Source organism: Sphaerodactylus townsendi, unplaced genomic scaffold, assembly GCF_021028975.2.
Source record: "Sphaerodactylus townsendi isolate TG3544 unplaced genomic scaffold, MPM_Stown_v2.3 scaffold_20, whole genome shotgun sequence".
Lineage (NCBI taxonomy): Eukaryota > Metazoa > Chordata > Lepidosauria > Squamata > Sphaerodactylidae > Sphaerodactylus > Sphaerodactylus townsendi.
Genome location: NW_025950363.1, coordinates 828,817 through 852,963, shown reverse-complemented (window position 1 = coordinate 852,963; position 24,147 = coordinate 828,817). Strand labels below are relative to the sequence as shown.

General features: G+C 46.2%; 1 protein-coding gene across 1 annotated transcript in view; it reads right to left on the bottom strand.

The window, feature by feature from the left end:
• SLC4A4 (solute carrier family 4 member 4) overlaps nt 1-24,147 on the bottom strand; it is a 260,367-nt gene that overhangs the window by 106,835 nt on the left and 129,385 nt on the right. Inside the window, 4 exon segments of the mRNA XM_048482738.1 lie at nt 1,045-1,134; nt 1,681-1,831; nt 15,908-16,003; nt 22,598-22,777. Coding sequence (XP_048338695.1) covers nt 1,045-1,134; nt 1,681-1,831; nt 15,908-16,003; nt 22,598-22,777 — 517 coding nt within the window.

The following is a 24,147-nucleotide window of genomic DNA, read 5'->3' as shown; positions in this document are numbered from 1 at the left end:
GGTTTGTTTTTTTTAAAAATCACTGTGTTATTTAGCAGGTTCTTTTGTGGAAGTGAAAGTAATGTGTCATTGTCTGGAAGCACGATCAGAGGAAAACGAGGACAAGAGGGTGTCTTAGGCCAGCAGAGAAAAGTCTGCCCATTAGGAAAAAGTATTACCTAGCTCAGCTTTTGCCAGTCCTAAAAACTCAGGTGGGCAATTGTGTTGATCTGTAGTAGAAGAGCAAGATTTGTGTCCAGGAGTACCTTAAAGACTGGCATTACCTGCTGCAGACTGAGAAACACCCCTAAAATGTTGAGGTGTTTCCCTGTCTGGAGCAGGTAACCCTAGTCCCGTGGTGGCTAACCTTTGGCACCTGGGGATGTTCATGGAACTACAATTCCTATCAGTCCTCTCGTTAGAGCATCTATAATTCGATAAAGCAGGGATTATACTTCATCAGTCCTTCCGCATTGTACCAATCACCATGCCGGCAATGGATGGGAATTGTAGTTCCTGAACATCTGGAGTGCCAAAGGTTAGCTATGCTGGCAGGGGCTGATGGGAATTGTAGTTCCTGAACATCTGGAGTGCCAAAGGTTCGCCACCACTGCGCCTAGTCTTTAAGAAGAAGAGAAGAAGAGTTTAGATTTATATCCCCCCCCCCCCCGGCCTTCTCTCCTGTAAGGAGACTCAAGGTGGATTACAAGCTCCTTTCCACTCCTTTTCCCACAACAGACACCTTGTGAGGTAGGTGGGGCCGAGAGAGTTCAGAGAGAACTGTGAACAGCCCAAAATCACCCAGCTGGAATGCGGTGAGTATGCGAAGTACATCTGTCATCTACTTCCGGGCCCCGAATCTAATTTACGGAATTCATTTTATACTCCATTGAGCCGATTGACTTGAGGGAAGTATTTGATCTGAATTGCTTTCGCATTTAGATCTAATATATTTATTTACTTGGGGATCGCGGAGACTCCACAGACTGGTGCGCTAAGGCTAGACTTCCAGCATTTACATTTTCCAGAACTACTTTATCTAAACGCTTTTGCAATACCACTTACCAGCATGCCGACCAGGAGCCAGTGTGGCAGCGCTCTCTCACGCCGTAACACCGTTCAAAACGCCGGTTTGACCGGCCAAACTGTGTTACACTAAGGGAATATGTGGGTAGATGTAACGCTAGCGTCACTGCTGCCACTAGGATTGATTGGATGATGTTGACTGGTAAATTGTTTAGCCACAATAATAAACATTGTTGGCTAGTAGAGACAGTGGTGAATCCGAGTCCACCCCGGTGTGGGAGAGAGTTCCCACCGGGAATAGGCATGAAGCTGGGTAGAGGTAATGGGGTGTTCCCACCTGCATCTGGGATCCTGTATTAATGGACGGGTAGATAGATGGTATGTAAATAAGTATGAGAGAAGGTGGGGAGAGGTGGATATGTTCTCGCCAACCTCTGACCTCCCACCCATCCTTCCGGTGGAACGGCAGAAGGTCTAGAGAGACTCCCGCCTGGCCATTGGTAAGCACCAAATGCCAGGTCCATAGCCGCCAATAATAAGACCCAGCCCGGACTTTCAACCGCAGGACTCATTTGTAATGCCCGTGACCTGCGCGTGAAGGGGAGACCGCTCAGCGGCGTCCCGCGGTCTGCACCCAGTCACGCAAACCAATGGGCCGGGGGGGGTGGCGGGTACCCATCCTGCGATGCCATCCCTTTAGGCGCGCCCCCTGGTCCCGGAGATCGATGGTCTAGAGTGTGTAACGGCCTGAGTGGCTGGCCCAGGAGAGGCGATGGCTCTCTCGCGTACCGGTCGCCTACGCACTGGAGATAGCTCGCCGCTGCTGCTGGAGAGGTGGTGGTGGCGCGGATCAGCGCTGGCGGTTCTAGGCTTATTGTCTTGGGACTTTACCGTCCGCGTCGAGCACCGCTTCTGCATGCGGCAGTGGCTGGGCGGACTCCAGGTTACCCATGGCGTGCACTAAATTCCTCCTTAGAAATTTGGCCCCACCTATGAGGGCCGGGACACACATTGGACTTGGTCTGGCTGGTCGGGTTATGGTCGCGTTCCCCAGAGTGAGCGCGTCCACCATTATGCCCTGAAGGTTCGATGGATGTGCTGCGAACGCTTCCGCCCAGGGCGACGGGCGATGTTTGCCCTTCCCATGGATCCTACGGCTTCTGCAATGTTTCTGGCGGGACTTGAACCCACCAAACACCCCTGATGAGCGCCAGGGAGACTGGAATTCTGCCTCTCTCCACGCCACCGCAGGATTGCACTCCTCAAGGCCCTTCACGCTTCTGGCCATGGCGCAGTCTCTTTATACCTGGTGAGTTACTTATAAGGAAGGGAAACCCTGACGACTAGAGCGAAAGGTGGGAGGAAAGTTCGACGAGCACCAACATCTGAGAGTAGGGACGTTACCGAGAGGCATTACAGCGGGTAGGCTTCTCCCTCGCCTTTGCTAGCCTTCGCCTCTGCATAATAGGCCCAGATATTCGTCCTTTTTGACTCCTATTGTCTGAGGGGTTCTGCAAACAATTGGCTATTAGCTGTGAGGGTATTCTTTTTCATGGATTAAAGCCAAGTCAGCCCAGCCTGGCATCACCGCCGCCCCGTGAGAGAATGCTGACCCTGGAGCCCCCTGTCAGCCTAGTTCTCTGCCTCGGAAGCCACATGACAGGGCCCTGGCTGCTGTTGTTAGACCCACGTCCTCTGATCCAAGTGCGGGCCCTCCTGGGCTCTGTTTTTTCGGGCGTGCCGGGCTGAGCACGGCACCCACCTGTTGAGTATCACCACAGCTCCTGGAGCAAGGAGTTCTTCCTGGTGTGGGCTAGAAGGAGGCAGGTCCTACCTTAAAAGACCATCAAGTATCCCAGATCTGGCCACCACTGCCTGCCAATCTTTCTGCCTCTGGGGGGTTGTGCAATTGAGAGAGTGGGGTGTTGGAGCAGCTTCGGGTTTCCTGAGGACATCATCGGGCTTTGATCCTCTCCAGTTCACGCTGGTTCCGCTGGGCCCAAATGGACGGAGACTGCCTCCTAGCTAAGCAGATCAGCTCTGCCTTACAACTAGACCGAGGGCGATCGGCGCTGCTGGTCTTTGTTGGATCTAACTAGCCGCTTGATGTGGTCGTATCATGACCTTTGGACCCACCGCTTCGGTCACAGCTCAAAAGTGGCACCGTCCTTAAATGGATTGCCTACATTTCTCCTGGGGAACGGACATAGTGTGGAAAGGGGACTGCCAGCCCCGGAGGTGCCTCACTTCATTGTGGGGTGCCCTCTGTGGTTGCTGTCCCCGCCATATTTAACATCTATATGCTGCACCCCTGCTCAGTTAAGGGAGTTTTGGCTTGACCTACTTCAAAATTGATGACACTCAGCTCATTCTGTCGATGGAGGGGAGCGGCCGCTGCCCCTGCTGCCTCCTAGCATTGTTTGGCAGGCCTTCTCGCAGCCATGGAAGCCACAGAGCAGGGCTGAGTCCCTAAACTGCCACTGAGATCCCTCTGGCTGGGACGGGGAGGTTGGGATTTCTACGGGTGTGGGAGGGGGCTAGTACAAGGCACCCAGCCCTCTGTCCATCTGGGGTCCACCTGGATTTGTTCTTCTATGGAGTAACTGTACTATATAACCCGGCCTGCCTCTACCATCTACCAGCCAGCCCACGGCTGCCTCTTCCTGTTAATCTACACTGTGGTCCATGCAAACGGGTCACCTCCAGGGCTAGACTATTGCAACCCCGCTTCAGACGCTGGTCTTCCTCATATTCTCATCCTAAAACACCAGAATGTTTTACGCCGCAGGGGGGTGCCAGGGGAGAATATATTACCCTCTAGCTCCGGCTGTAATTGCTACTTCAATTGAATTCAATCATTTCTAAGGTGCTGGTGTTAACCTACACCACAGTCTGGGACCTCCCACCTGCAACGCCTGCACCATATCCTAATGAACTCTAAGTGTCGTGAGGCCAACTTTACTGGTGATTCCTGAGCCTCGATAATGTGTCACTCCACCTGGCTAGAGCTCTTTACAGCTCTGGGTCTCCTGCCTGTGGAACGCTTCTTCCATCATTGGTCCGTTCTATGGGATCTTGCCGAGTCTGCCAAGAGGGGCTGGGTCTGTAATGGAGCTGTTCCACCGGGCCTTTGGGGAGACCAGCTGCTGATAGGGCCCCCTTCCTCCTTCTTCCTCCTCTCCTTTCCACACGGCATCATGGAGATCCTGCCACCCCTAATTGGGGCTGGAATCATGGAGCCTACGCATCCCGAGCTAATCACGCTGTAATTTTAAAATAAAAGGGTTTATTTTATCTCCAGAGTTGCTCTGAATGCTATAGGTTGGCAAACAAGATTAAAATGTTACTGTGCCCAAGTTTCATAGGCTATAAGGATCGGGCGGTATAGAAATTGAATAAATAAATAAAAAATAAATAAAATGAGCTTTTTGAGAGCCCTTTGAGGATCGGGCGGTATAGAAAGTGAATAAATAAATAAAAAATAAACAAAATAAGCTTTTTTGAGAGTCAAAGCTCCTTCTGACAAAGTATCCAACAAAGCTGCTACTGGACTCAAATCTTGATTGTGCTGTGAACCTGCTACATTTGGGGGGAAGAATTAGGACTAATAAAAGGAAACACTTCTTCACGCAACGTGGGATTGGTGTTTGGAATATGCTGCCACAGGAGGTGGTGATGGCCACTAACCTGGATAGCTTTAAAAGGGGCTTGGACAGATTTATGGAGGAGGTCCCACTACACAAATCTTGATCCCTTCTTTGATTTGAGATTGCAAAATGCCTTAACAGTCCAGGGTGTCAGGAGCAACAGCCCAGAGGCCACTGCTTCATCCCAGCTCCCAGTTGCACTCCAGGGCCACCACAGCAGGCAGCAGAGGCCAGAATTTGAAGGCCTCCAATCTGATCCACCTATTTTGTTCTTAAGGTTCTATAAAATCACCAAATTCATCCTAGAATTTGCCACAATGGTGTATGGGAAGCCCGGCTTAAGGCTATGGCAAAACAACCCAATTTGTTTAATGGTTCAGAGTTGCAGTTCGGATTGCGCAATTGACTGGCGTCAAGGGCTTCCTAAACAAATAAACCTTCAGTTGCAGCTACATATTAGAAGAAGGTTCCCTAAGCCCAACATTCATTCCATTCACACCACAAATATATAATAAAAGATAACCCATTGAGCCGATATGTGATGCTGGTTATCGCTCCAGTCATATTGGGAGGACCCCAAGTTTAGATAAAAACAGCTTAGGAATGGAAGATCCGGGGATGCATAAGGAAGCTAGAGGATGTAAATGCAGGAACAGGCAAATAAATAAATAAAATAAATAAGTCAATAAATAAAGAAAAAAAAGAAAGAAAGAAAAAAAGAAAGAAAGAAAGAAAGAAAGAAAGAAAGAAAGAAAGAAAGAAAGAAAGAAAGAAAGAAAGAAAGAAAGAAAGAAAGAAAGAAAGAAAGAAAGAAAGAAAGAAAGAAAGAAAGAAAGAAAGGGGAAGGAGGATGCTGGTGGTGACCAGACTTCAGCATATAATTCAATAATCTTCGCAGTTTAAAACCCCCCCTATTAGAATACAGATTAAATCAAATCTACGGCCAGTAAAGCGGACTGCGAAGTGTTCTGCATTTCTATTAAATTGCAGGTTGCCTCGGCTCTGTTTTGAAGCCACGTTTCTGCAGTCTGTCCCAGCCCAAGTGCAAGGCCGCCGCAAAGAGGAGAAACACAGCGTATTTATTGCAAAGAAACACACCTGGCTTGGCCTGCAACTAGCTGATTCACTGAATGTAGAAGCTGTATGCTGCTTTACTTAGCTAAACACACAATTAGAGAATTCAATCTCTATTTCTAATAGATTTACCTGAACGCACTGAAGAAATTTCTGCTGAAAACGGGGACTAGTGCGCAAGAACGCTAGCTCTTATGAATGGTCGCTGTGAAGTTTCCTTCATCATCACTTGGTTGAGCTAAGCAAGGTCTACTACCACAATCTGGCTTTAATATTTTTTTTTTTTTATTCACTGAATATTGGTGATACTGGACTCTTCGCTAACTGACTGGAACGCAATATGACTATTGCAGGTTTCGTGCCTCGTGGACAATGTTCATGACGTGCTCTCGTTATATGTTTGTTTATTACCTTTATATCCAGTTAAATAATCACAATATCTCTTTATGAATAATTGTTATGAACGGTTTATGAAGTATCTATTGAAATTATAATTCAAACTAACCATGGGTTTATCATTTACGGCCTTGTATCCCTATATATTAGTTTCCTAATATATAAGACAGTGTCTTACATTAATTTTGGTCTGTGCTAAAATGTAGCTTATTTTCAGGGACAGTCTTTATTTTTCAGTTCTGGTTTGAATCTAGGCATGCTTCCAAAAAACAAAAAGTCAAACTTTGCTACGCCTTTTACTTCTCTAGGATGCCTTATATTTCGTGACTTCAGCAAACCACTCTGGCAATCTTATTTTTTTTTTGGGGATGTCTTATTCAGGGAAACAGGGTATACAGTCTAGGGCTTCTCTTATTGGCCTTCTAAATTTTTCATAGTATTACCTGGGTAAGCCAACAGCATGACCTGGATAGGAAGGACCGAACTACTAGAAACATCTGGGGCCCCTCCGCTATCAATGCAAAAATAATAAAGCGCTTTCAAACCATTCTCACAACTTGCTTCAGTAAGTGGATTTGAAGCATTCCGGCATTGAAGAACAGCTTTATGCATTATTCACAAAAGGAATGAGAGCCATCGTCCATATATACAAGGAATTTAAGATCAACCAGGCAAAAGAAAGGACATCTTTAAACAACTGATATCAATACTTTATCCCCCATTTTCTGAGTAAAGATAAAATAATGGGTTACTAGAAAATGTTGTTCCAGCACTGGAATAGAAAGACGTCTGGATCTATATACAATTTCCCAATTCAATTGTGGAGTCAGAGTCCGGGCTTACAAACTCCTTCCCTTTCCTCTCCCCACAACAGAAACCTTGTCAGTTGGTGGGGCTGAGAGAGTTCTGAGAGAACTGTGAGTGGCCCAAGGTCACCCAGCAGGGCTTCATGTGGAGAAGTGGAGAAACAAATCCAGTTCACCGGGTACGAGTCCACCACTCATGTGGAGGAGTGGGGAATCAAAGGCCCCTTCTGCACACGCAAAATAATGTGTTTTCAAACCACTTTGACAACTATTGTTTGCAAGTTGGATTTTGCTATTCAAGACAGCTTCAAAAGAGCACTTGAAAGCAGTTTGAAAGTGCATTATTCCCTGCATAAAAGGAATTTGCCAAAGCCGGGTTTTCCAGATTAGGGAGTCCACCACTCCTAACCACTACACCCACGCTGGTTGCCTCCCCAGGAACACAACCTAGACTTACTGCATAGAACGACACTCAGACCACAGCCAATAATACAGCTCCAGAAAACCACGTAACATGCCAGATAAACCCTCGGCAATTGTTGTTGTAAACAATGAAGCTTAAGGGAGAGCATTATTGTAGTATAGCACCTAAAGTACCGGACTAAGATCCGGGACATCTGGGTTCAAATTCCCCCTCTGGCTCAAAGTCTGCTGGATGACCTTTGGCTAGTCACTCTCAACCTAACCTACTTCACAAGGTTGTTGTGTGAATGAAATGATGGCAGGAGAGGCATGTGAGTATCTGGAAGGAAAGATGCAGAAAAATATGATAGACAGATGTACTTTGGGTATTCAAGGAACAGAGAAAGTTGCCTACATGAATTGCTATCTTATGGATACACCAATAGCACAAAGAATGGTTGCTCAATAGAACAGTATCTGCTTTGGAATTAGAAGGTCTCAAGTCCAAACGCCAGCAATCCAGTTCAAAGCATTAGAGTACAGGTGATGTGAAAGACCTTTTGCTAAGATCCTAGAGCTGCAGCCAATCAGAGAAGATAATACTGACCTTGACGAACAAAGGTCATGTGACCCACTGAAAATGCAACTGATTTTCTTCCCTCCTTGACCCTGAAGTTTGCCACCTTGCTCACCCAAACAAAACAGACCATTGGACAGTGGCAGACCCAAAATTTTAGTAACAGGTTCCCATGGTGGTGGATTCAACCAGGGCGAAGCGCCACAGGCTCAGCTGGGCGCTGGATGGGGCGGGCCGGCATTCCGGGGCGGCTGTGGCAGATCGCTGCGCCGGGTCCTTGGCTGGAAACGCACGCAGAAGCGCAGGCTGCCACGCACTGCGCACCTCCCGCTAGACTGCTTCAAGTTCTGGCGCTTACTGCTGAGAGGAGGGGCGAACTAAGGCAAAAATCACGGCAAAATCACCAATTAGTAACCCCTCGGCACAAACAAATCATTAGTAACCTACTGGAACCTGTGAGAACCTGCTGATCCCACCCTCTGCTATTGATATTCACTGTGACAGGTTTTTCTCCACTGGGGACAGGAGGACCTCTTGTCTGGGTTATTCTCACCTCTTGGAACAGGGAGGCAGGAAGTGAAATCCCTCCGCTTCCTGTCTGCTTTGCAGGAGTCAGTCATTTCCAGCAAGTACCCTTGATCTCTTGCATAAAGAAACCCATCCCATCTAGTGGCACAGCCATTGGACAGAGGTTATGCTCCTCACGCATATTGACTTCTGTTTAGATCTGGAATTGTCCTTCCAATTAAAACTTATAGTAACGAAGGCGTAGACGGCACGAATACTGCAATGGTTCAATCAAATAAGTCGCGCTGATGGCTCCAAAGGGACCTCGCCCCACCCCACCAGGAAAGTATATATAACATTAAGCAGGAACCTCCTCCTTGCCTGACAATTGGTGGACAAACAAAACATCTGAAAGTCAAAGAGTAACTTCCAAATCCTGTCACTGACCAGTCCCATTCGCATTCAGGTTAGAGGTTGTTTCTGCCTTTGCCGCAAACAGGGAAGGATGTAGCAGCTGGCTTAAGAGAGCTGAGTACAAGGTGCAAAAGTAGCAGCCCGACCTCACTGTGGCCCAAAACAGGGTCATTACTTGTAAAGGAGACCTCCATGTTAATTCTGTTAAGGGTCTGTGTCCACCTCTGCTCTCCCGCCACATGAAAGCCTCTTGATGGGGATCAGCCAGTTAGCAACTTGACAATACCTTTGCACTCCATAAAAGGGTATATGTGGAGAACTCAGACTTGCAGCTCAACATGGATTCTGTTCCCTTATGTGAAAGATTAGAGAATCATGGAATCGGAGTTGGACGAGACCTCAAGGGCCTTCAAGTCCAACCCCCGGAAATGGAGGAACACACAATCAAAGCACTCCTGACAGATGGCCACCCAGCCTCTCTTGAAAAACCTCCAAAGAAGGAGACTCCACCACACTCCAAGGTAGTACATTCCACGGTCAAACAGCCCTTACTGTCAGGTTTCCGATGTTTGTGGGGTGGGAATCTCTATACTCTGTGTCCTATCTATCCTAAAGGCAGTCTCTGAGGCAGCAGAAAACAAGCTTGCTCCCTCACCGACATGACATCCCTTCAAATATCCAAACATGGCTACCATGTCACCTGTTAACCTTCTAAACACCCCCAGCTCCCTAAGTCTCATAGGGCATGGATTCCAGACCTTTGATGCAGCATCCTAAAAGCCTTAACTAATCTGATCTCGTCAGAGCTCAGAAACCAAGCAGGGATCTGATTGAAGTCTATAAAATGATGCATGGGGTAGAAAATGTTGACAGAGAGAATTTTTTCTCTTCTCACAATAATTAGAACCAGGGGCATTCATTGAAAAATGCTGGGGAAGAATTAAGACTAATAAAAGGAAACACCCTTCACAATAACGCAGGATTGGTGTTTGAAGATGCTGCCACACGAGGTGGTGATGGCCACTAACATGGATAGCTTTAATAGGGCTTCGACAGATTTATGGAGGAGAAGCTCATTGCATACCAATCTTGATCCTCTTTGACGAGATTGCAATGTTTTAACAGTCCAGGTGCTCGAGCAAATAGCCGCAGAAGGCCATTGCCACATCCTGCAGGAGAGTCCCACCCAGGGCTGCAGTAGCAGAGAGCTGGACTAGATGGATCCTATCTGATCCAGCTGGTTTGTTCTATGTTCTTAGTGTTCTTAGGGTCTGTACCTCTGGATGGGAGACCACCACCGCTACGGAGCACAGTACAGCAATGGCAAAACCACTTCTGCCTACATCCTGTCTTGAAACCCACCAGTCCTGTGGATGTTACATTTCACCTTTGGCGTGAACTCCAGCAACTAGCTGGACCTAGCAGGAAGTTGTCAAAACAGGACTGTGGTACGTTATAAATCAGCAGCTGAGCCAGATCTTCTTAGACAAAAGGTTAGCAAGCCAGAAATCCGTTGTCCTGCTACAAGGCACACAACAGTTTCAGAAACGCCCATAATCCATCGTTGCCTCATCTATCTCCGCTCTCAAACTTCACCTGCTCGAAAAAAAAGAACCGGTTGCCTACACCTGCCAGCTTATCACCCAGACGAATGCCCACCCGTCTTCGTCAGGCTCTTGGTCAGGAGACGTCGCCCGCTGGAAGCAGTCAGGCTCTCTAAGGCCATACCGGGCTGCCCGCGACCCAGATCGAGGCCAGTTAAAACACATCTGGGTGAGTAGAGTAGAACGGAGGGAGGCTCCAGCTCAAGTGAAGCTACTGGACCAATTTGGGATTACACCTGGAGGGGCTTGGAAAACACAGACCCAGGTATCAAATGCCCCTAGTTGCAAACAAAATGCCAACAATCGGCTGACTCTGCAGAATACATTTAGAGGACATCCCCGCAGTAGTTCTCCTCGCCTGCTGGCTACAGGCTGTGGTCAGCCATAATTCTCTTTGAGCGGCTAAATGGTATCATTAGTAGGTTAGTGATGTATAGTTCCATATCTAGATGTTATTAATTTATCAGCCCCTGCCAGCATGGGCCGCAATGATAGTCCAGGACCATAACATCTGGAGTGCTGCAAGGTCTTCGCCACCACGCAGTAGGCATTGGCTGCCACAAGAAACAGCCTGTATCAGCGATAGCTAATGTGCAGCAAGTGATGGCAAGTGAAGGCAAGTGAAGGCTGCCCCAAGGGACACTGTTTAAACTGTTCCCTATCTCCAGAGTTACAGAACAAAAGAGACTACTATATCAGACACATGAGTTTGTACAGCTATGTGTCAAACCACGCTAAAGATCTCCGCATTCTCCGCAACCTAATCAATTTTAAAAGGGACACATTTGACAGGATGGGGGTGAAATAGATTGTGTGGGTTTCAGAGGACTCCGATACCTGGAGGGATCAATCAGATGTTGTTGTTTCTATTAGGCGAATGGTTAAGGTTTAAATTCAGGGAACAGAATTGTATTTGAAGATTAAATTTTTGTATGTAAGCAGCACCGAGCCCGGTTTGGTCCAGGAACTGGCGGGGCATAAATATAATAAAATAAAATAAAAAATAAAAAGCTACCTGTAAGATGGCAGCAGCAATGGGTGGAAATTATAGGCTCTCCATGACTGCCTCCCAGATAATGATTAAAGCAGGAGAGCAGCAAGAATGGGATTAATCTAAAAAGGTTTAAGGAGTTAGCAATGGTGCTGCAATTCGTTAGTATTTGAGTCGCCAGCTTCCATTTGCTTCTAAGATCACAGCCTGAGTTCCACTTTAAAGATCTAAGTTGATCCCAATTGCAGGAAGGAGGGGATTTTCGTTGATTCTACCCTCTCATTACAAACTTCCCACTTCCCCCAGTCCTCGATTCCCCCCAGGGCAGCACGCTAGAGGTCACCGTAGTAGTAGCTGTACAGTTGTGCCTGATGAAATCCTAATTCAGTAGAAATCATCAGCAGGACCCAAGCCACAGACTGCAATCCAAAATCTGCAAAAACAGTCCTAGGTTGTTCTCCTAAAGTTCATATGCCTTCTGAGAAGCTACTACTCAGAAGGAAGTTGCTACTTGTATCCCTTTAAAAAATAAGATTTTAGCTCTACACATACAAAGAACTGTTTGCTAAAAGTGACGTTCGGTAAGTGTCTGAGGCTCACAGCTAGCTTAACTTCCTGCTCCTGGAAATGTGGTATTAGATGTCTAGATAATTCTTCTTTCAAAACAAGCCAAATCAAGAACAGTCCCACTTAACACCACAGATTGCAGACAGTCAGAGGTTGGGAAGAAACCACTCTGTTGTCTTTTTTAATGGATTCTTCCACTCTATCCTGAGGACCATCATCCAACTTGTCAACAGCAGAGCTTATTCGAAGTGAGATTTGACATTTCAATCCATCTTTCGACACATAGGATCAAGAATGGCTTCCTTTGACGCCAATGAGGGCCAGCATAACAAGATGTCTTGGGTGGAAATTACACTGGAGCCAAGCGGTATAAAATTTCGGCGACGTGGAAATGCACCACGACGCAGCTGGCTTCATGATGGCCAGAAGACCATTTGACTAGTGAACCATACTGATCTTGCCCTTCCTGTGTTGCTCTTTCCAAGTCCTTCACACACAAGTTTCTGTTGACCAGATGAGCCACACGCCAAGCTAATACAAACATAACACTTTGGGATGCACAGCCATATAGAATAGCCTACCTTAAGAAGTTCCTGCGAGGCCTAATGGAGGTCTCACGCAAGGATGTGGTTCATTATTTTCAGTTTTATTAGAGCAGCGAGTGGCATAGGGAGGTTAAGAGCTCGTAATATCTAATCTGGAGGAACCGGTTTGATTCCTCCGCTCTACGTCAGCCTGAGCTGCTGTGGAGGCTTATCTGGGGGAATTCAAGATTAGCCTGTGCACTCCCACACTGCATGCTCAGCTGGGTGTTGACCTTGGGCTAGTCACAGCTTCTCGAGCTCTCTCAGCCCACCTTCTCACATTAGGTGTTTGCTGTGAGGGGGAAGGGAAAGGAGATTGTAAGCCCCTTTGAGTCTCCTGCAGGAGAGAAAGGGGGGATATAAATCCAAAACTCTTCTTCTTCTTCTTCTTCTATTATTTATGGCTTATTTTAGTGATTAGACTTTTATCCCGCCCTTTCCTGACTGAAGCCAGCATCGGGTGGCTAACAACTCACAACATTAAAACAATAACATTCATATATTAAAACAATATAATGTATCTACTCTTCCATTAGATGGCAGGCACTGGAACTAGAAGATTCAGTATGGTACAGTGGTTCAGCACAGTGGATACTAATCTGGAGATCCGGGTCCAATTAGTCACTCCTCCACATGAAGCCTGTAGGGGGGCCCTGGGCCAGTTATAGTTCTCTCTGCGAACCCCTTCCTCTCAGCCATGGGGAGGCAAACCACCTCCAAATGTCTCCTGTTTTGAAAACCTATGGGGTCACCATAAGTCAAGTGTGACTTCACAGTGTGAAGTGGCGAACAGACTTGGACTTTGGTGGACCACAGGGTTTTCAAACAGGAGACATTTGAGGTGGTTTGCCACAAACGTGGCTGCCCTGTATTGAGAGGAAGGGGTCTCACCCATCACATTGTAATCCAGGAGGTCAAAACAGCATTGGCTTGACCTGTAATTGAGCTGTCTGGAAAGATGAATTTCCATATTTATCAAATGCATTCTAAAATTAGTCTCCTTGAGTTGCGTAACTAGACTTCTAAGGCAGAACATTTAACCCACCCTCCTGTTAGGAAAAAATGGATCTAAGAAAAGTACTTGATTTGGAGTCCAAGGGATCTGCATCCGATTTCAGAATTGGAATGGTTGGTCCCACCAACATATCCAAGAGCAACAGATTTTTAAGGGAACAGCCTGACCTAGCCAGCGTGGTGTAGTGGTTAAGAGCAGGTGGATTCTAATCTGGAGAACTGGGCTTGATTCCCCACGCCTGACTTAACCTGAGTGGCTGAGGCTTATCTGGTGAACCAGATGTGTTTCTGTATTCCTACATTCCTGCTGGGTGACTTTGAGCCAATCAAAGATTCCCCTCTAAAATCCTCCTCAGCCCACCCACCTCACAAGATGTCAGAGCCAGGGGAGAGGAAGGAAAGGAGCTTGTGAAGCCACCTTGAGATATAACGCCCACAGGAGAGAAGATTAAAGAGGTAGAAGCAAATCCAAACTCCTCTCTTCTTCTATACCAGTTTAATTACTGCTTTCATACAGTTAGCCAACTTTAGTGAGGAATGCAGAAAAGAGTATTACACCATTGCAGAATATAGGAATAGAAAGGGAATAACAGATGACACAGTGGGAAAAGAAATTAGATTTCACTCTAAGATCCCTTCATGTTTTGTATGCAGCTTCCTTTCTTGGGGGTGTGTGTGTGGCTGAGAGCAACTGTCTTTTAAAAGGCAATCTGCCCAACGCTTAAGGCTACAGAAAGTGAGGATAGATGTCAATAAAATTGCATTGACCTTAGATCAGTCGACGCTGGGGCAACAATTGGGCTCCAGATATTATATGGACCACAATTCCCATGTTCCTACTTAGCATGGCCAATTGGCCATGCAAAAGACTGATGGGAGCCATCGTAGATCAGCCTCTAGAATCCTAGTGCCAAAGGTTCGGGCCAACACCAAGGGTTCTAGGAAGTTGAGGGAAAGCAGAGAAGAGGAGGAAGAAGAAATTTGGAATTTCAACCTGCCAGAGACCCGAAAAAAAAAGATACTATGCTGATTAAACTACAGAAAAGATTCAGAGTTGGGATGAACATGCGGAGGATAAAATCTTCCTAATTTGGCTATTCAAGGAGCCATAATAATCTTGTTTTTCTTCATTTTGAGCTAACTTCAGGCAAGGAATGTGTAACCAAAATAAGAAGGAAGTAATGGCAGAGCATGTAGGAAGATGCTACCGTGAGACATGAAATATCCTAGTCTAAATCTCCGCTCCGCTGTTACGGAATAAGATTATATGTCCCAGCCAAACTCATGGTGCAAAGTCTTTGTGATAATGATAATTAAGGAACGGTGTAATATTTCACTCATGGTCATTCATCCTCACCACAAGAGGATCATGAAAACCAAGCATATCCCATTCCGCTCCTGTATGTAAAGGAAAGGGATTCCTGCATCCCAGTTTTTTGCTATGGAGCTGCACTGAACTGGTTCAGATACAGCACCAAATGGCCCAGACCAGGACCTGAATCTAGACATGGATCAACTTCAGTTATGAGCATTTCAGGTCAAGTGGCTGAAAGCAGAAGAGCTGGTAGCCTGATGCAGATCTATTCAGCTAGGAAGAGCATTGGATTGGATTTAGCACCAGATAGAGGCAGAGGGCGGCAACAACTTTGCCCCATGTTTACACATTTTGGCTTGTGGCCAGAATCCACACGGGAATCCGGTCTTGCTTGCCAACTACAAGGACTGATGTCAAAGCTCAACTTCTAAAGGCTAGTGTCTAGGATGAGCTTGCATAATGACGGAAGCACAATACCGCCCACCAGGCTCAATTCGAACTCCAAACCATAATTCTCTTTCCCTGGAGGAGAGAGAGTGACTGTCCTTAAAGAAATACCCCAAACCAACTATTTGTGTAGGGAGGAGGCCAGGTGGCTACGCACAGAAAAGAGTTCTTTGTCGTTTGATCTGCAGAAAGGCCCCCAGGTTACTGATCCCTGCGCACTATCTCCGCAGTTGTGCTAAAAGGACCAGGTAGGAGAGAATGAGTGAGAAAGATGGGCAGTTCAACCTAGAAACACCTCAGGAGGACCACTGCCAGCCTGAGTAGACAATATTGACCTCAATGGTCCAAAGGTATCAGAGATATTCAGGGTAAGACATGTGTTGTTTGGTTTCATCCCAATATAAAGCATTACACGGCATTTGTGTTCAGAGAGGGGTCCACATTTTGGCCTATTATCAGCAGAATAACGTTTTGGTTCTTCCTCTTTCCCCCAGTGCACATCCACCTTTACGCACCACGTCCCCACAGAAAAGGAACCCGGCCAAGCGCCCACTTACTTAGCCATCCCACGCTGGGGCTGCGCTGCACCCGAATTTCATCGTCCAGTGTGCGGGTTGCTAGGCAGGGCACTGAACTCTCTAGCGGGTTGCGGGCTTTAGTGTTGCAAGCAGAAGGCAGAAGCAGAAGTCAGAAGCAGCAGCAAGAAGGAGGAGGAGGAAGGAAGAATTAAGAAAGAGAAATGAGAAAAGCCCAAAGCAATTGCAAAAGCAAGACAGAGAAGCATTCAGATGCACAGGTTAATTCAACATAGAACGAAAAGTCAGTGAACGAAAATTCGGGCCATGTGCTTTCGCCAACTTCTGACGGCAGTGCATGCAAGGAAAACAGCCCTGAGCGAACAGAGGGTCCTGCCACTTGATTCTGGGCAGTCCAGTAAAACCAGCTAAAATTCAGCCAAAGTTTGTACGACTTTGTCAACAAAGTTTTCGCTTAGCAGCCCACTCATATAAATGTACTTATGCCCACTGTTGTTATATTTTATTTATTTCTGTTTGGGAGTTGAAATGAAAATAAAATAAACATTAAAAAAACTATTTTTTCTTGCCTGTGCTGATATTAGAACTGAGCTGTGGGACCAAGCCCAGGGCCATAAAATATTTCAGTCTTCCGAATGACAAAAATTCTGTGATGGCCCAGGGTTCATTTATCTCGGGAGCAACCCAGTCTTAATTTGCTGTGCAGAAAGGGCCCAAGGCAGCTAATCATCTGAAATTCTCCAGGCAGTAGCCCAGATGGCCACAAGTGTGCATTCCTACAAAAGCTGATGTCTTAGATGATCAAGCTCTACAATAAGCCCCCTATAACATCAGTGGATCCTGCCGTCGCCCCCCCTTCTGGTTTTTAGGGGTTTTGATAGTAGGTGCCATCTATTATGTTGATTTTAGTATGCTGCGTTTTAATGGGGTGGGGCTATTTTATTTTATATAGAGCCAATTTAATTAATATTTAATGGATTTTAGTCTTTGGTTTATGTGCTCTATTTCTGTTTTGTTGTTCACCGCCCTGAGCCCTTCGGGGGAGGGCAGTATATAAGTTTAACCAATAAATAAATAAATAAATAAAGTTGGTGCTACTTAGCAGTAAGAGCATCCCCATTAAGAAGGCTGTAAGCTCACCCGCAACCAAGACACTGCTGGGGGGTGGATCGATTTAAAGCAATACCAATAAACCATGGTTTCAATGACCATGCCAAAGGGCCAGTTCAAATCATTATTCCCAGCTTTCTAATCCATGTATTTAGCACACTACCATGTCCGTTAATCTAATGCTGTAACAATGACAGCCTTATCTGTTTTAATTAACGCAAAGCAAGAACAATAATTAATACAGAGGTAAATTTCGACTAGAATAAGAAACTTCTGCCCACAGAAGGTGGGGTGGGGGCAACGTTTTGTCAATTCCCCGCTCCCACTGCAAACCCCAAGTTTGTTTGTTTGTTTGTTTGTTTGTTTGTTTGTTTGTTTATTTATTATTTCGATTTTTATACCGCCCCGTCCCCGAGGGGCTCCGGGCGGTGTACAACAATTAATACAGATAAATTAGGGCAACCATACAAATAAAACAACAACAGCCCATAAAACTCCGACATAAAAACATACTAAATTTCCCTGCTGCTGTTTCTCGAGGTTCCCTATTTTCAGGATGCCATTGTTGGGAGGGGGGAATTACAGGGGATTGCTTTCGCTTTTTGCAGGTGCAGATTTATCTACTTGTTCTGGCCTTGAAGGTCTGCGGTTGGGATGGGCCTCCAGGCTGGACTCTTCTGACTGTCTTATTTTACACCGGGGGTGGGGATCTGCTGCATCATATTATCAACTGCCTGGCACCTTTTTTGCAGAACTGTCTTCCTATGTTCCTTTCATGTCTTCAATAAAATCCTTGGCCATTTCATTTTGATGACCTGCTGGGTTGTTGGGAGCTTGAGCGGTCCCAGTAACTTGAACAGAAAGGAGAAGATGGTGCGGCATGGGCGCCGTCGAATGATCAATCGACCTACCTTCTCTGCGACCATCTGGCGTGTCGCCGAGGCTAGGGGACACGCCCCCCACCCTGCGCGATCGCTCCAGAGTCGCAGGGCAGGGGGGCATGTCCCTAGGCCTCGGTGACGCGCAGGACGGTTGCAGAGAAGGTAGGTCGATCGGGCACAGGGGGAAGGGATGGCGCCTTTCAGCTGGAAGCCGCTGTTTTCCAACAACCTCGCTCGGGGAGTGAGGTGGGAAAATGGCGGCTTCCTTTCGCTGAAAGAAGAAGGCAGACACGCGACTGCAGCAGCAGCGGCTGCCTGAAAGCAGCTATCGCTATCTAGAACAGCTCCCTGGGGACGGCGTTTTTGCCATCCCCAGGGCGCTGTATTTGGCCTGTGCAGAAATGGCCCTTGAAACCAGCAAGTGATTTATTGCCTGATCAGGAGAACTGACACCTATCTCCTAAGAATGGCAATTCAGGAGCCCAACAGCCTACAATAGGGGAGGGATTAATTAAATTGTCCCCCCCTTCCGTCAGCAAAGTGAAGCTGCAATTAACGTTACTACATTAAAAAGCATCATAATTCGGTTTATAAAAACTGATTTCTTTTCATCATTGGTTTTTATTGACCATGGGCATTACATAGCAAAAAAAAACTTGCCACATTCTGATCAGAATTTGGAAAGGCAATTAGAGACCACAAAACGTATCTGAGACCTAGAACACAGTCTGACAATCCTTGACTTACGTGAAGGATACAACACCCTGTGTTCCACAGGCATCTGATGAAGGGAACTTTTACTCTTAAAAGCTCATAGCTCAAAATTCTTGTCAGTCTCTAAGGCGCTGCTGGACTCGCAGTAACCAAGGAAGAACACTGGCTTCTGAGATTTGGAGGATGTGGGCCGCCGAGAGTGCTTTCTCTGTGGTAGCCCCAGTGCTATGGAACACTCTCCCCCCAGAGGTCCAGCAAGCATCAACTCTGCAAGAGTTTAGGCACCTGGCCAAGACCACCCTTTTACCCCAGTATATGGGTAACCCCTCCTCGGTGGTGCCTCACCCTCTCCTTCCCCTCCATACTCTCTTTTAGTTGGTACCGGTTATCCCTATACTGACGCTCGATGGGTTCAGCCCCAGCCCAATTTTTGAAATGTTTGGGGAGGGGGCATTATGAGGAATGGTCAATTATGTATTTTAGGAGGGTTATGGTGGAGGATGGGGACGGTTTTTAAAGTAGTTAGGATGGTTTTATTTTATTTTATCGTGATTGTACTCTGCCCCAGGACTTCAGTGATGGAGAAATAAGTTCCCAGATAAATAAATAAATAAATAATATTATGATGTGTTACTGGGATGACTTTTATTTTATTTCCCCTTGGACAGTCACACCCAAAGAAGAGAAGAAAAAGTCTTTAAAGCTTTCATATTAAAGAGTTCATAAATATCTATTGGTGATTGTACTACAAAAGACATCTAGGAGGGCCCATAAACTTGTCAAACAGTGACTGGATTAGCAGTTTGTTGAACAATAGCCTCATCCAGATAAGTTTATTAGCAAATCAACTGATAGTCTGCTCTTCTGAAAGATGGCCTCTGTTTCAGCAATTATTCACAACCGACAAACGCATCAGTGAATGAAACATACTTCATTTTGTGACACTTCAAAATACCACGATAATGACTCCTTTTGCTTGCTCGTTCTAAATACCACCCAGAGAATAACCTCCACTTCTACCACTACCATTTCTGTGTCTCCTTTTCTCATTATTTTGAAACTCCATTAATGCATTATTCAGTCCCTTAGAAGAATGTGAATGACACTTAAAAGAATTCAGTTCCATTGTTCGGTCCCACAATGTGCCTAATTGTCTACCATTGCCTTTCCTGATGCATTTTTTAACAACTTCAACTTTAAATAAATAATTGTGATAAATAAATGATAGCTTTTCTTCTCCCCAAACTATTGTTTCACATCAAGGGGTCAAAGCTGAGAAATTTATAGCCGAAATCACCGAGTTTCCTCATTTTAGCTTTGAGCCGAAGATTTCGGCCTTCGGATATTATATTCTCTCGCGGAGCCAAGGTTCGAAACGTCACATAATTGTATTGGGAAATTTGATTCTTGGTCCAACATAACCCAAATAATTATCTGTCTGATGGGGCATCTAATTTTCTGGAGTACTGTGGCACCATGACATCGCAAATATAATACCAGCGTGAAGTTAAGCCTGAGCCAACTGATACCCTTCTCATGTGTCGTTAGGTTCAGCACATGCAATATTTCTTACATACTGAAGAAGGTGACTTTGGGGATAGCCAGCAGAACTATGTAAGGTTCCGATTACCAGGTAATCATCTGGTAATGTCAGCTGATCTCACAAATCCTCCCTTACATACAACCTGCTCACTGAATTGCAGCATAACTCCAAACTTGAATGAAGTGAATTAGGTTAGTGCACAAGATGTTCCCTTGCACAAACCCTATGACATGTCAAGGTGCTGAGGCTGTGCAAAATAGCAACGAGAGAAGATTGGCAAGAAAAATTGGGCATGCATAGATATAAAAAACGTGAAGCAGCCTTGAATGAGAGGCAGGGTCCAGAAAAGGCAGCAATAGAGAGGCGGCCCCTCGGAAGGGATTCCTACAAACCAACGCAGAAAGCCTCTCTCCGAAGTACCAATGTTTCAGAGGCACTGTATGTCCAAAGAACAGAAAGTCAGCCTTGAATTTCACAGGTGTAGTCTGCCCTTCCCAGCATCGGCTAAGAGCATGGCAGCAAGTCCCAATCTCTGTTTTCTGTGCCTTTGAACACAGGAAGTTACTTCCCCTCAATGAATTTCAAAGGTTATAGATTATCCAATGAAAATTCATTTCACTCTGTCGAGAAAAGGTATATCTGATTACTGGGGAAACCATTTTTAACTGGATGTTGTAGGTTTTCCAGGCTGTGGCCTGGTAGTTTTTGCTCCTTACCATCTGGGGAAAGGGTTGAGAATAACACTGGAAGATTTGTCTTCCCTCTTCTCTTGCCATCTTCGTCCAGCAGCTGAGCACTTTTCTGTTTCCTTAGGTATTCCCTCAGTCATCCCCCCTTCCTGACCAATATTTTTAATGCCTCTTTTTGTTTTGTACATGTTTTAACTCTGGTTTTAATTGTTTTATTGAAGCTTGGAGGTTGGTTTTTAATGGTTTTTAAACATGATTTTATCGGGAACGTCTTGATTTGTTAGCTACCCTGGTGGCCCTTGTGAAGGCCGAAAGGCAGGGGTATAAAATCGGTAAAATAAATAAATAGGAACAATGAAATTTGCATGTAAAGGAGGGTACAGGTTAAGCCACAATTGGATGATATTCGCTTCTTTGTTGATGATGATTAGTGTAAACTTTTTGGGCTCCAGACTCTGACTTTAAAACAAAATCAGAATTTTTTTCCTGGCCTACTGTACATTTTCCTGGAAAACTGTACATTTTGCGACTTATTCAAAATCCTAAAGAAAAGCTCAGAAATCAGGAGATTTCAGGGCTTTCCCTCCTCCCTAAACAGATGATGGCAGGGTAGCCAAGTATCCCATTATAGTTATAGCAGGAGACCTCCCACTCTAGAACCTCAGGAGTGGGAATAGACGTGAATCCTAGCACAAAGAAAGAAGTGGTGTCAGTGTGATGCTCTAGGATTCCACCCAAACTCTACTGTAAAACCATAGAGTTCTGCTTGAATCCTACAGCACCATGCCGACACACTGACGTCACTTCCAAGGTCATGCTGGAAGTGACGTTGTGGCATTGCTTCTATACCTATTTTGCAAGTCCATACCCCCTACCATTCCCTCTGGTTGCCCGTGCTCAGCCATTTGATTTCTGGGGTTTGGGAGCATGACTTCCCTTTCAAGAGCTAGAAGCATTAATGTGTCCTTTCCCAATTAGTGCACTGATTTACTGGGATCTAACAAAAGCCCTGCAGAAGTCTAAATCAGTACTTGAAATGGCGTTGTGGGTTTTCCGGGTTGTATGGCCGTGTTCCAGTAGAATTTTCTCCTGACGTTTCACCTGCGTCTGTGGCTGGCATCTTCAGAGGATCTGATGGTTGTAAAGCAAGTGGAGTATATATACCTGTGGATTCTCCCACTCTGGACATTCCACAGGTATATACACTCCACTTGCTTTACGACCATCAGATCCTCTGAAGATGCCAAACGCAGATGCAGGTGAAATGTCAGGAGAAAATACTCCGGGAACACAGCCATACAACCCGGAAAACCCACAATACCCTCGTGATCCCAGCCATGAAAAGCCTTCAACAGTATTTGATATGATACGTCGAATGTTCAAAACCTTTTTTTGGTGTGACCAGACTTGGTGGGCCACTCACCTCCTCGGTTCGGCAAGGGTCACCTCACCCTTCAAAGGGCCCGTTAAGTGCATAATGCTATATGCTTCACTCAAGTCTTATTTGTTGACCACTAACAGACATGTGTTCGGTTAGAAGACGGACAACCACAAAACACGTCCATATCTTTTCACGCTGTTAATCCAGTGGAGATATGGTTAGAGCGATGACCGCAGAATTAGAAGCCTTCAGAAGCCATAACTGATGCGTGGGTCAGTATGGTCTGCTACTCTACTTGTGAGGTTAGATGCATTGCCATGAGATGATGGTGGGGTTAGTTTCTTTTCGGTGGGTCTCTAAAGGAAGGCCACAGCCCACTGGCCTCTGCATTACCATTATCGGGGTTGGTAAACATCCTACTTGCACTGGAGACGGTCTTTCCAATGTCGGCCAGCGAGCGCAGGTTGGATTTTTTGGTCTGATGCCGATGCTTCCTGAGCAGCGTATAGGTGACTTTATCCTTCATGTCTTGCTTCAACAGCCCCGTCTCGATCTGATTGTCGACGACCATCTCTGGTACACGGAAGCAAAGATTGTGGGCCGAAAAGGGGATGACAAGAAGGAGACAACAAATGAAGAAGAAGAAAACGGGTCACAAGGAAGCTCCGAGGCCAGAAAATCCCCAGATTCTTCCATCAAACGTTACACACCTGAGCCACCAGTTAACCTGGGAAGTGTACTTAGCTGGCACAGATGATAACATCAGCAACTTTGCCTCGGGTTACATCAGATTCAGTGGAACAAAAGTTGTCCTGTGCATATTCTACATCAGTGATGGCGAACCTTTTTGAGTCCGAGTGCCCAAATCGCAACCCAAACCCCACTCAATTATCGCAAAGTGCCAACCTGGCAATTTAACCTGAATGCTGAGGTTTAGTTTAGAAAAAAAACGGTTGGCTCCCTCTTCCTCCGCCCCACCTGCTTGAGCAGGGGCCAGCCTGCTCTAGCCTCCAGCAAGTCCCACGCGCATCACTCTGTGTCTCTCTGTGTCTCTCCAGCATCTCTGCCTCCTCTGCGCCCACCCACCCCCTTCAGGCAGCAGCCACCCGGAGCACAGGCACCAGGTCCACCAGCCGAGTCCTCCCTGCTTACCGCGGTGCACGCACGTTGTGCTCAGCAGCCCAGGCCAGCCTAGATGTGTGTGTGTGTGGGGGGGTGATTTTCCGCTTCCCACATGACAAACTCTGTGTGCGTGCCCACAGAGAAGGCTCCGAGTGCCACCTCTGGCACCTGTGCCATAGGTTCGCCATCACTGTTCTACATGGATACATTGCTCACATTGAAGTGAAGGATAAGAGTGAACAAACAATAACAAAAAATTATTTTTTGGAGGCAGGTATATCAGACCCCCCCCCCCCCAAAAAAGTTGTATTTCTGAAAAAAGCCATATCCTCATACAAGTATGGGTTTTTTCCAGGGTTTTTTCATGAATACCGAAAAATTTCAGCTCCGTTATACACTATGGGGAAATCTTTTCACAGCTCGAGGGGGGGGGGTTATGGTAGAGAAACCAAATTTGCAGCATAATTGCTGATGACTCTCCTCACAAGAACCCTCAGGCTGGTAAAGACTGTGTCGGGGGGTCCAATTTTATTAGCCCCCCAATGGAGCAAAACAATGGGGGCCAACAAATTGGATCCCGGGACCCAATCTTTATCAAGCTCGAGGTGTTTTTTGTAAGGAGAATCACCAGCAGCTATGCTGCAAATTTTGGTGCCTCTAACTAAACACACACACACACACACATACACACACACACACACACACACACACACAGGGGCTGATGGGAATTGTAGTCCATGAACATCTGGAGCACCATAGGTTGGCCACTCCTAGTCACTCTAGACTATAATGGAGCAGGGGGATTCAAAGGCTTCAGATGA